Consider the following 12556-nt stretch of genomic DNA (forward strand, 5'->3'; position numbering starts at 1 on the left):
GCACAGTAGATGCTCTATGTAAATGCTAACGACTGCACAGTAGATGCTCTATGTAAATGCTAACGACTGCACAGTAGATGTTCTATGTAGATGTTAACAGATGCACAGTAGATGCTCTATGTAAATGCTAACGACTGCACAGTAGATTCTCTATGTAAATGCTAACGACTGCACAGTAGATGTTCTATGTAAATGCTAACGACTGCACAGTAGATGCTCTATGTAAATGCTAACGACTGCACAGTAGATGCTCTATGTAGATGTTAACAGATGCACAGTAGATGCTCTATGTAAATGCTAACGACTGCACAGTAGATGTTCTATGTAAATGCTAACGACTGCACAGTAGATGTTCTATGTAAATGCTAACGACTGCACAGTAGATGCTCTATGTAAATGCTAACGACTGCACAGTAGATGCTCTATGTAAATGCTAACAACTGCACAGTAGATGTTCTATGTAAATGCTAACGACTGCACAGTAGATGTTCTATGTAAATGCTAACGACTGCACAGTAGATGCTCTATGTAAATGCTAACGACTGCAAAGTAGATGTTCTATGTAAATGCTAACGACTGCGCAGTAGATGCTCTATGTAAATGCTAACGACTGCACAGTAGATGCTCTATGTAAATGCTAACGACTGCACAGTAGATTCTCTATGTAAATGCTAACGACTGCACAGTAGATGCTCTATGTAAATGCTAACGACTGCACAGTAGATGCTCTATGTAAATGCTAACGACTGCGCAGTAGATGCTCTATGTAAATGCTAACGACTGCACAGTAGATGTTCTATGTAAATGCTAACGACTGCACAGTAGATGCTCTATGTAGATGCTAACGACTGCACAGTAGATGCTCTATATAAATGCTCAAGACTGCACAGTAGATGCTCTATGTAGATGCTAACGACTGCACAGTAGATGCTCTATATAAATGCTAACGACTGCACAGTAGATGCTCTATGTAGATGCTAACGACTGCACAGTAGATGCTCTATATAAATGCTAAAGACTGCACAGTAGATGCTCTATGTAAATGCTAACGACTGCACAGTAGATGCTCTATATAAATGCTAACGACTGCACAGTAGATGCTCTATGTAGATGCTAACGACTGCACAGTAGATGCTCTATATAAATGCTAAAGACTGCACAGTAGATGCTCTATGTAGATGCTAACGACTGCACAGTAGATGTTCTATATAAATGCTAACGACTGCACAGTAGATGCTCTATGTAAATGCTAACGGCTGCACAGTAGATGCTCTATGTAGATGGTAACGACTGCACAGTAGATGTTCTATGTAAATGCTAACGACTGCACAGTAGATGCTCTATGTAGATGTTAACAGATGCACAGTAGATGCTCTATGTAAATGCTAACGACTGCACAGTAGATTCTCTATGTAAATGCTAACGACTGCACAGTAGATGCTCTATGTAGATGTTAACAGATGCACAGTAGATGTTCTATGTAAATGCTAACGACTGCACAGTAGATGCTCTATGTAAATGCTAACGACTGCACAGTAGATGCTCTATGTAGATGCTAACGACTGCACAGTAGATGTTCTATATAAATGCTAACGACTGCACAGTAGATGCTCTATGTAAATGCTAACGGCTGCACAGTAGATGCTCTATGTAGATGCTAACGACTGCACAGTAGATGCTCTATGTAAATGCTAAAGACTGCACAGTAGATGCTCTATGTAAATGCTAACGACTGCACAGTAGATGTTCTATGTAAATGCTAACGACTGCACAGTAGATGCTCTATATAAATGCTAAAGACTGCACAGTAGATGCTCTATGTAGATGCTAACGACTGCACAGTAGATGTTCTATATAAATGCTAACGACTGCACAGTAGATGCTCTATGTAAATGCTAACGGCTGCACAGTAGATGCTCTATGTAGATGCTAACGACTGCACAGTAGATGCTCTATGTAGATGTTAACAGATGCACAGTAGATGCTCTATGCAAATGCTAACGACTGCACAGTAGATGCTCTATGTAAATGCTAACGACTGCACAGTAGATGCTCTATGTAGATGTTAACAGATGCACAGTAGATGCTCTATGTAAATGCTAACGACTGCACAGTAGATGCTCTATGTAGATGTTAACAGATGCACAGTAGATGCTCTATGTAAATGCTAACGACTGCACAGTAGATGCTCTATGTAAATGCTAACGACTGCACAGTAGATGCTCTATGTAGATGTTAACAGATGCACAGTAGATGCTCTATGTAAATGCTAACGACTGCACAGTAGATGCTCTATGTAGATGTTAACAGATGCACAGTAGATGCTCTATGTAAATGCTAACGACTGCACAGTAGATGCTCTATGTAGATGTTAACAGATGCACAGTAAATGCTTTTGGCTAAAAGAGCATTTACTTCACAAACTTGGCTAAAAAGAACAACACATCGGCTACTTGGAAGAGATGACACAAGCACATGCGGGATACTTGTAGCAACCATTATCAAATACAAATCATATTGTCATTGCAGGTTTCGATAGCTTTATTGCATGTCACATTTTCCTGATGTAACCGGAAGTAGCGAGCTATGCACTTCCAGGTTAGCGAACCGCGCACACGCCGGTTCAGTGATTGATGGCTGGTATAAAGATAGCTAGCACAGTGGTAGGTTCATGTGCGTGTTCTTCCCCGCTGATTCGCGGCGTGCACCCTGGTTCGGTATGTGAATGATTTAAGGTTGCTGTAGAATGTGTATGGACTAGCATGCTAAATTGCCTCCCTCCTTGTTGGCGTAGGTACCGTTTTAGGACCCAGGCGGTTAGCTGCCACACGAGTGGAAACCTCTGAATGACAGAAGGTACGGCGTCTTTTGCTTGTGTTTCACTGTGTTTTTATTATTTGGAGTAATGGTTTCTTTTTTTGTTTTATAAAGACGGATGTACCAGGAGGGTCAGGTGTTGTTCTCTGCCTCCTGTCTTTTGATGAGGAGGTAACCGTGTGTTGTGGCAAGTTTTGTTTTGCACCTGGAGCTTCAATTAATTGTTTGGTTTGTTTGTCTATAGGTGCCAACCTCCTCGCCACTGCCGTTTTGTTCTGTTTGGTTTTTTTTATTTTAGTGCTACTCGTTGTTGTTAATTTTTAATTATTCTAAACTAATACCCTCTGCATTGTTGTTTTCCCCTCAGGACACTGGTTTTAGCTGCCAGACCGGTAGTTTGTGTTGGAGGCCTCGCAGTGGTGACAGCGGGCAGGACTGAGTGTGGGGTGGCGCAGGCCGTCACCCGTTTTGCTCGTCCCCGTTTTACTTTTATTAATCCGTGTGCCCTGAAATGCAGGTCTTTTACTTTTAACTGATTTAATCGGTTTTTATTGCATGTTTTTTTTTTGTTGAGTGTCAGAGGGACAAAGTCAGGGTCAGGCCTGACCCGGGACCCTTCTTCCCCCCTGCCTTTTCTTTTGTTCTTTTTTTTGCAGCTGTCATCACTGGAGTGGTCCCCTTACTGGTTTGGACTGGAGTTGTATTTTTTTGTGTTTTTATACATCTTGTTAATAAATATTGTGATCCTGAGGGGATAAGTTGCCTCTGCCCATCTTTTACCACCCGGTTCCTTATATGTAGATCTAGGGGCTTAGTTAAGATGGCTGCCTAGGAACGCTGATATTTTCCTGGTTTATCGAACCTATCGCCCGGTCACACTGATACCGTGCAGCCCTACTAATATCTGCCTCGGACATGTTAATAACCGCTAATAACTAAACTAGCTTCGACCACTCCCTAACATTGAACTTTGAGGAACGTTTCAGAAGCCTTTTTTATCATTACAACAACATGTTTTATTGAAACATGGAAATACTGACTGTAATTTATGTTATGTTTCTCATCAACTTCATTTGGCTATTCTGGATTAACTGCAACTTATTTGCAAACTTATTTCATTTTGGACTACAAACATGCTCCGAATAAATGTTCTGTTTGTAGTCAAGCCAAGTCCTTTAAAGATGGTGTATTGTTTACTGAAATAAAGTTCATTAATGCCTGTCTCCTGGACAGGAAACAGTTTAAGCAAGTAGAAAAGGCTCATGGGACTGTTAGCGTTTTTGTTCAGGAGATTAATTTGGCTATTTTTTCTCCGAAAGCAGCTGTGCTAAGTCAAGATCAGTGCGGTGCTTTAAATGAGTTAACTGGTGACCATGAAAAGGTTTGTTCAGATTTCCTTCTTCTCTAGAATTTCAGGACAGTAAAATCAGCTATCTTTTACAACGTTAAAAAAACATCTTCTTTTAGGTCTTTAGGAGCAAAGATGGATCTTGGCAACAAACCACAGAGAACATTTGCATTCAAGCATCACATGAATCTTGCAGATGTAAGAGGCGTTTGCAGGATGAGCAAACACCCCCCAAACAACAACTGTACTCATCACACTGGGTGTCTAAACTTCTGCTTGTATCTGTTCACCATATGTCAAACGAACCTGTGTAGTTTTTCCAGAGCCGGTTTCTCCCACGATAAGGACCACTCTGTTTTCTCTGATGAGATGAATGATCTCCTCCTGGTGCTCAGCCACGGGCAGAGCGCATCGAAACCGGTCCAGCTCTGACGGACCCCTCCTCTTAGGAACCATGGGGATGCTGCTGTTTAAACGCCCGCTTGGCCGGTTCCTGTCTGGAGAGGGTGAGAGAAAAAGAGATATTACTGGCTTTACACAGCACAAGAACATTCACAGTCCCATCGATGAGCAGCACCACGCCTGTGTACGTGATTGCTGCGTGATGGCATTTCCATCAATAATCAATAATCACCACACCTACAGGATGTTTGTTGAGAAAAAGCAAAAAACGATGGATTTAACACAAAAACGGGTTTCTGATGGTAAAATTTAAAATCACGTAGATCGAAGTAAATTATATGGAGAAATATTAGGAGTTATACCTTCCATTCAATCAATCAATCAATCAATAGAAATATATTCAAGTGAATGTATTAATCAATTTAATAAATCGAGTTGATGAAAAAAAATTGTGAGGCAAAAATTTTTAATTATACCCTCAAGTAAATAAAAGAGGGATGAATAAGCAAATAAATAACTAAACTAAACTAAACTAGTAGACGAAAAAAATGTGAGGAGAACGTTTTGGAACAACACCTTCAATAACAGAATAACTGAATGAAATAAAATTCCACTACTTTCAGAGTTTCAGCTCCTCGGTCTTTCCTCCACCTCGGGGAGGCGTAAAACAGCTTCTATCCGGGGTCAGCTGGCAACGTCGCGAATCCGATGTGTTCCCTGAAGAAAAGCCTGAACTTGCCTTGCTCTGTGTAGATGCATCATTGTCCTGAAAAACGAGCCCTCGTCTCTCCTGGTCCTCTACCCGACACCCACCCAGATCACCGGTGGAGGAAATCTGCTGCTTTTCTTCACACACTCGTGCTTTGATTGTGAAGGTTTGTTTCCTCTGGCTGCTTCCTGGCAGTCGCCCCAAACATCGACTCCTGTTTCTGACTCGTTTGCGGTTTATCTCTGTTTTCTGACATTTTCTGTTCAGTTATGTGGCTTTGTGCGTTCTGTCCAGCAGCTTTGACATCGGCCGCAGTGTGTTTCATCATCCAATCTTCCCAGTTTGTTTTTAGCCTCATTTACACATTAAAATATTAAATAATTTTAGGTCATTAATGGAACGTTCAGCTCTGCATTTGACCCATCTCTACATGTTTTAGGAAGATGTTGGGGGTTAAAAGCCTTGCTCAAGGGCTCTGCTGGTACTCCAGGGACTCAAACCCATGCCCTCCAGACCCAAGCCCACCTCTGTAACCACGAGGCCACTACGCCACCCAGATCATGTCTTTCTTCTTCTTAGTCTGAACAAAAGTAAAATTTGAGAATTTTACTGAACTGTCCGGTGATGTTTTACAAACCCTAAATGTTGAGCTATTAAACTAAATACTTTTATTTGGTCTGTTTTCTTTTTTAGCAAATAAAACCCTGAACAAACATCCTCATGTAGCTCCATTATGGGTTTATCTACTCATGTTTCCCTCGTGCAGCTCTGAGGAGGAAAAGATGGATTTTTATCTCATTTACATTAAACGTTGCACCATAACAAACAGCAGCAATCACCAGGTTCTGAGGCCATGGGCACGCCGCTTTTCCCAGTGGGCGGCACATCCGAGCGCTCCTTCCTGCTGACCGGAAACCTCTGAAGCAGACTGTGGATGGGATATAAGGAATTCTGGAAGACAGTGAGCTGGATGTTGGGCTGGGGTTTGTCAGGGACATCCCTCTTCCTGATGGTGAGGTAACGATTTGGTTCCTTCCTGAAAGAGAAATCAAAGCAGGTTTATATTCAGCTCAACTCCTACAACCTGAGACAGGTGATGGGTGTGAATGCAGCTGGAGGAACCTACCCTTTGCTTTTTGAAATATAACCCAGGGACTGAGCTATTCGGTGAACATAAGCTCTCTCAGTGCTGGTAAAAGAAGAAGGAAATTCCATCTCTGTCCAGAGACAAGAGAGAACAAACGTTAGATTATTCCATGAGAGCCTCTCTACACATCAGGATGAGTCGAAAACATTTCCAGAGATGCTCCAGTGTTTCCCACACAATGTTAATACATTTACAACCTCAACTCCCAAAACAGTCAGGACTTCACGTAAAAATGAAAAAAGATGCAATCATTTCCAAACCTCATCAACTCATATTTTATTCCCAGTAGAAGATAAAAACACGTCAGAGGATGAAACGGAGACGTTTCACCATGAGATGAAAATATGAGCTGATAGTGAATCTGATGGAAAAAGTTGGAACAGGAGCAACAAAAGGCTGGAAAAGTACCTGGTACAAACCAGAAACACCTGGAGGAGCATTGGACAACTAATCAGGTTACCTGGCAACAGGTCAGTAACATGACTGGTATAAAAGGAGCATTTCAGAGAGGCAGAGTCTCTCAGATGGAAAGATGGACAGAGCTTCACCAATCTGAGACAAACTGGATCTAAAACTGTGGAACAATTTCAGAAAAATGTTCCTCAGACTTTGAAGATCCTCCACCTACAGTGTAGAATATCATCAGAAGATTAAGAGAATCAGGAGGAATCTCTGTATGCCTGGGACAAGGCTGGATGCTGGTGATCTCCTGCATTAAAAGCAGACATGATTCTCTACTGGAAACCACTGCATGGACTCAGGAAGACTTCCAGAAACCACTGTCTGTGAACACAGTTCACCCTGAAACCCACAAATGCAGGTTAAAGCTCCATCATGCAGAAAAGAAGCCAGATGTGAACAGGATCCAGAACCAGCTTCTTCCGTCTTCTCTGGACTAAAGCTCATTTAAAATGGTCTGAGGCAAAGTGGAAACCTGGATGAAGATGTGAAGTAGTTTGTGGAAAGCATGGACGGCGTGTCCTGCAGACTAAAGAGGAGAGGGAGCATCCAGCTTGTTATCAGTGGACAGGTGAAAAGCTGCATCTCTGATGGGATGGGGCTGCATTAGTGCCTATGGCGTGGGCAGCTTCCACATCTGTGAAGCTCCATCAATGCTGAAAAGTACATGGAGGCTTTAGAGCAACATCTGCTCCCATCCAGACAACGTCTCTTTCAGGGAAGACCTTGCAGATTTCAGCAAGACGATGCTGAACCACATCCTGTATCCATCACAGCAGCATGGCTTCACAGGAGAAGAGTCCGGCTGCTGAACTGGCCTGCCTGCAGTCCAGACCTTTCACCAGTACACAACATCTGGAGCATCATGGAAGCAGAAATCCAGCAACCAAGGTCCAGGACTGTAGAGCAGCTAGAATCCTGCATCAGACCAGAATGGGACAACATTCCTCTCCTAGGGGCGGCGTGGCTCAGCAAGGCAGAGCGGTTGTCTTGTAACCCGAGGGTTGCCGGTTGATCCTCAGCCAAGTCGAGTTCATGTTGAAGTGTCCGAACCCCAAATTGCTCCTGATGGGTTGTGGCAACTTCCGCCATCAGTTTGAACGAATGAATGTGATGTATGATGCGTTATATAAAATATGGACCATTTACCATTGACGGACCAAAACTCCAGCAACTGGTCTCCTCACTTCCCAGACGTTTCCAGACGGTTGTTAGAAGAAGAGGGGCTCATCCATGATGGATGTAGCTCCCCCCCCAACCTGTGTCGGTGTGTGTGAGTAAACAAACACAAAATGAAGATCATTTGGTACCTTTCTCCTCACTGAAGCGAAACCTCTCCAACCACAGGTGCACTGCAATCTTTATTTCTTCACCGATGTTGATTTGTTTGGAGCCCTTGGACCTGGATCCATGATGCTTCCTGTCTGAAGCCATGTTCTGCTTCCTGGTTGGTTTTGTGAGGTAGCATTAAACTCAAATCACTGCAACACAACAAGAGATTGTCTTAACACGCACAGGTGTCTTACAACTAAAACATTACAGCACATTTATGATCTGGTATCACTGTGTCAGTATATATTTGTTCAAAGCCAAAATGCAGAATAAAAGTGCTAAAAAATCAAACCCCATCATTAAATAGCTTTTAGACCCACCTTAAACATTTATTTTTTTATTTATTTTTACTTTTAACCCTTTGATGCATAGTGTCCACTACAGAGGACACATATTTAAAGGCTGTTTATAAACATATGCATGGGTGTGGACCGTACATTAGCAACTTCACTGGACATTAGTGAGTCACCAATATTCTGCCACGTATGAAGAATAAATACATTTGATATAGTATATATAGTATATATTACCAAGTTTGCCTCCATGCTAAACAGGACAAGAAAATGATCCTGGTGTTTTAATAGAAAATTTTTATTATATTAATATGACAAGATATTATTTTGTAAATATTTTCATAGATGAAACAGAAAAATCAACACACTGAGTAAAAGTTAAAATAAGATTAAAATACAGAAAAGCATCAATGCGCATGTCTGTAGAAGTAAAATATTTAAAAACGTGGTACTGTTTTGTAATAATTCATGCAGAGGGTTACAATATTTCTACATTTTAGTCATTACTGAGGCACTTTATTCATACGTTCAGCTCTTTGGTCTGTGGTTGCAGCTGTTTTTAAAATGCTTACAAATAAAGTTGGCTTGTCTCAACAGCAAACTCTTCACATTTTTCCAAAAATGATACGTCAGTGTTTTTAGACACAGTGGTCGTAAACCAGAGGTTCCTAGTTCTGGTCTCCAAGATCCACTTTCCGACAGGTTTTACATGGTTCCCTGCTTCAACACACCTGCCTCAGATCAATGGATCATAAACAAACTTGTCCAGATCTCAGTGACAAACTGTTGGGGATCCTTTTTTATTTTATCTTTTGCCTTGTTAAGAAGGTTGTGATGAAAATCACACACACTGTTCTCCGTTTTGACGCCAAATGAAGGACACATCACTGTGGCCGAACAATTCCATTTCTGTTTCAGCTGACCATAAAAACAGAAGACCAGAAGTCTTCTTCTTTGTCCAGATGAGCATTTGCAAAGGCCAAGCGAGCTTTTGTGTGCCTTATCTGGATAAGTGGCGTTCTCCTTGGTCTGCGTCCATGGATTCCAGCAGTGTGCAGTGTCTGTTGGACTGTCTACCTTCAGACGTTGCCACCAGCAGAGCCCAGATTCACCAGAATGGCCTTGGCGGTGATCCTTGGATTCTTTTTCACCTCCTGGCATCACTTTTGGCTTCCAACCATGTCCTCTGAGATATCCCACAGTGCCAAACTTCTTGTATTTTTTAATAATACTTTGCACTGTAGCCACTGGAAGGTGAAAACATTTAGGATGGCCTTATAGCCCTTTCCTGACTTGTGAGCAGCCACAATGCACAGCCGCAGGTCCTCAGCGAGCTCCTGTCTTCGCCATGACTGTCCACAAACCAGCTGCAGGGAGCTGCTGTTTTTCACCTGCTGAGTTAATTAAAACAGCTGTTCCCAATGAGTCAAGGTAATTAGGCCGCTTTAAAACACCTAAACTATTTGGACTATTTGGAATGGTCTAGATAGAACTTTTGATTTTCCCAAAGACTGCATTGCAAAGGGTATGAATAATTCTGGACATGACACTTTTTGTTCAAATGTAAATAACAGCTGAGAAATATTTTTTTTCCACAATGATGCCTCTTGTACCTCATCTTATAATCTTCTGGGAGACGTCTGTGTCATTTCCAATCAAGAAAAAAGTTGCTGGTTGAATAAAAGTAACTTTAAAACAGAATTTGCCAGAGATATGAATAATTTGGGGCTTGACTGTATATGTAGTTACAGTATATATATATAAAATTATACTCTCTCTCTCTCTGCGTGTGTATATATACACACACACACTGAAAGAGAGAGAGAGAGAGTATAATTATATATATTGTTATTACTCAGTCTTATACCTGTAGGACTGAACCGAATCTGTGAGGACTGATAAATCTTTTTCTACAGACCTACTGGTGTGGAAGCAGCCCGGTAACCTCACGTGATTTTGCGGTTCACTAGAGAATCAAACATCTGGCGCGCGAGATTTAACAAAACCCAATGTTTGTATTGTTTGACATGTCTGTTGTGTTCTGGCGGTGGTAACTGCTAATAAAAAGTTACAATTTTTATTTAATAGACGAGACTGAAACTCGGACTGTACGTTATCACAACGTACAAGTTACTCAGGTGTTTCTTTTTACTGGAATCGAAACAGAACGAATGTTGGCGAAGGCACGTGATTAAGTGGTAGCTAGCTGTAAGCTGTTATATGGTTAGCTTGTACCGTTCGAGGTACCGGTGAGGCTTCGTTCTCTACACATCTACAGTCAGGAGAGGAGGACGTACCTGGTACAGAGAGCGTTGGGGGCCCCCTTACCGATCCAACCTGAACTTCTACCCGTTTGCCGACGTCACAGGAAATCTGCGGTGGAGCGCGCTTTGGTGCAACTTAACTTCCGGTTCGACTAACTCTTCACCTTCAAAGTAAGAGTGCGAGACCAAGCACATAACACGGAATGAATGAATGAATGAATGAATGAATGAATGAGAACATTTGGTTAAAAAAATCTGTTCTGTTTCTCTGAATTTACAAGATTGTTAAAAAAAAACTTGATCTGATTGGAGTCCTTTATTTAGCAGCTAACGTTATAGCTATAATTGATGTTAGAAGGATTTCATTGTTTCCATGTAGTGCCATTTCATGTCAGTTAATGGAATCGAGTTGTTTGGTTATTCTGACATTATTACATAAACTAGTGTGGGAAGATAAAAAAAAAACAAATATCGTGCTAGCATCTTTTGAGCTGTTGCTAGGTGTTATGCTCTATTAGCTAGCTTAATGTAGCTCTTTGTCTCGGAATTCTTAAACATAAATTGAAATGAAAACCCTTACATTTTAAACAATATTTGGCGTTTCTTAGAAGTTCTTATTAAATGTGTTAAGTTAACTTGATATTAGTCAAGCAAAAAGCAAGAATATAATTCTGTGTTATGCTAGCAGCCATTCAGAAGTTGCTAATTGTTCGTGTTCCATCATCTTTCCCAGAATTCTAAAGCCCACATTTGAAAGAATACACTTAGGTTTAAGAAGGCTTTTATTGTTTCCATGTAGTGCCATTTCATGTGAGTTAATGGAATCAAGTTGTTTGGTTATTCTGACATTATTACATAAACTAGTGTGGGAAGATAAAAAAACAAATGTCATGCTACCAGCTTTTGAGCTGTTGCTAGGTGTTATGCTCTATTAGCTAGCTTAATGTAGCTCTTTGTCTCGGAATTCTTAAACATAAATTGAAATGAAAACCCTTACATTTTAAAAATATTTGGCTTTTCTTAGAAGTTCTTATTAAATGTGTTCAGTTAACTTGATATTAGTCAAGCAAACAGCATGACTATAATTCTGTGTTATGCTAGCAGCCATTGAGAAGTTGCTAATTGTTCGTGTTCCATCATCTTTCCCAGAATTCTAAAGCCCACATTTGAAAGAATACACTTAGGTTTAAGAAGGAATTCATTGTTTCCATGTAGTGCCATTTCATCTGAGTTAATGGAATCAAGTTGTTTGGTTATTCTGACATTATTACATAAACTAGTGTGGGAAGATAAAAAAACAAATGTCATGCCAGCAGCTTTTGAGCTGTTGCTAGGCGTTATGCTCTATTAGCTAGCTTAATGTAGCTCATTGTCTCGGAATACTTAAACATAAATTGAAATGAAAACCCTTACATTTTAAAAATATTTGGCTTTTCTTAGAAGTTCTTATTAAATGTGTTCAGTTAACTTGATATTAGTCAAGCAAAAAGCATGACTATAATTCTGTGTTATGCTAGCAGCCATTCAGAAGATGCTAATTGTTTGTGTTCCATCATTTGAAAGAATACACTTAGGTTTAAGAAGGCTTTTATTGTTTCCATGTAGTGCCATTTCATGTGAGTTAATGGAATCAAGTTGTTTGGTTATTCTGACATTATTACATAAACTAGTGTGGGAAGATAAAAAAAAAACAAATGTCATGCTAGCAGCTTTTGAGCTGTTGCTAGGTGTTATGCTCTATTAGCTAGCTTAAAGTAGCTCGTTGTCTCGGAATTCTTAAACATA

At 40.7% G+C, this 12556-nt stretch overlaps 1 protein-coding gene across 1 annotated transcript in view; it reads right to left on the reverse strand.

Moving 5' to 3' along the window:
- LOC121629743 (3'-5' RNA helicase YTHDC2) overlaps positions 1-10891 on the reverse strand; it is a 74663-nt gene extending 63772 nt beyond the window's left edge. The window contains 5 exon segments of the mRNA XM_041969491.1: positions 4472-4662; positions 6116-6312; positions 6403-6493; positions 8193-8363; positions 10805-10891. Of these exon segments, the coding sequence (XP_041825425.1) occupies positions 4472-4662; positions 6116-6312; positions 6403-6493; positions 8193-8316 (603 nt within the window). The 5' untranslated portion in view covers positions 8317-8363; positions 10805-10891.
- Between the last annotated feature and the right edge of the window lie 1665 nt (positions 10892-12556).

The sequence above is a fragment of the Melanotaenia boesemani genome, chromosome 19 (genome assembly GCF_017639745.1).
Source record: "Melanotaenia boesemani isolate fMelBoe1 chromosome 19, fMelBoe1.pri, whole genome shotgun sequence".
Classification (NCBI taxonomy): domain Eukaryota; kingdom Metazoa; phylum Chordata; class Actinopteri; order Atheriniformes; family Melanotaeniidae; genus Melanotaenia; species Melanotaenia boesemani.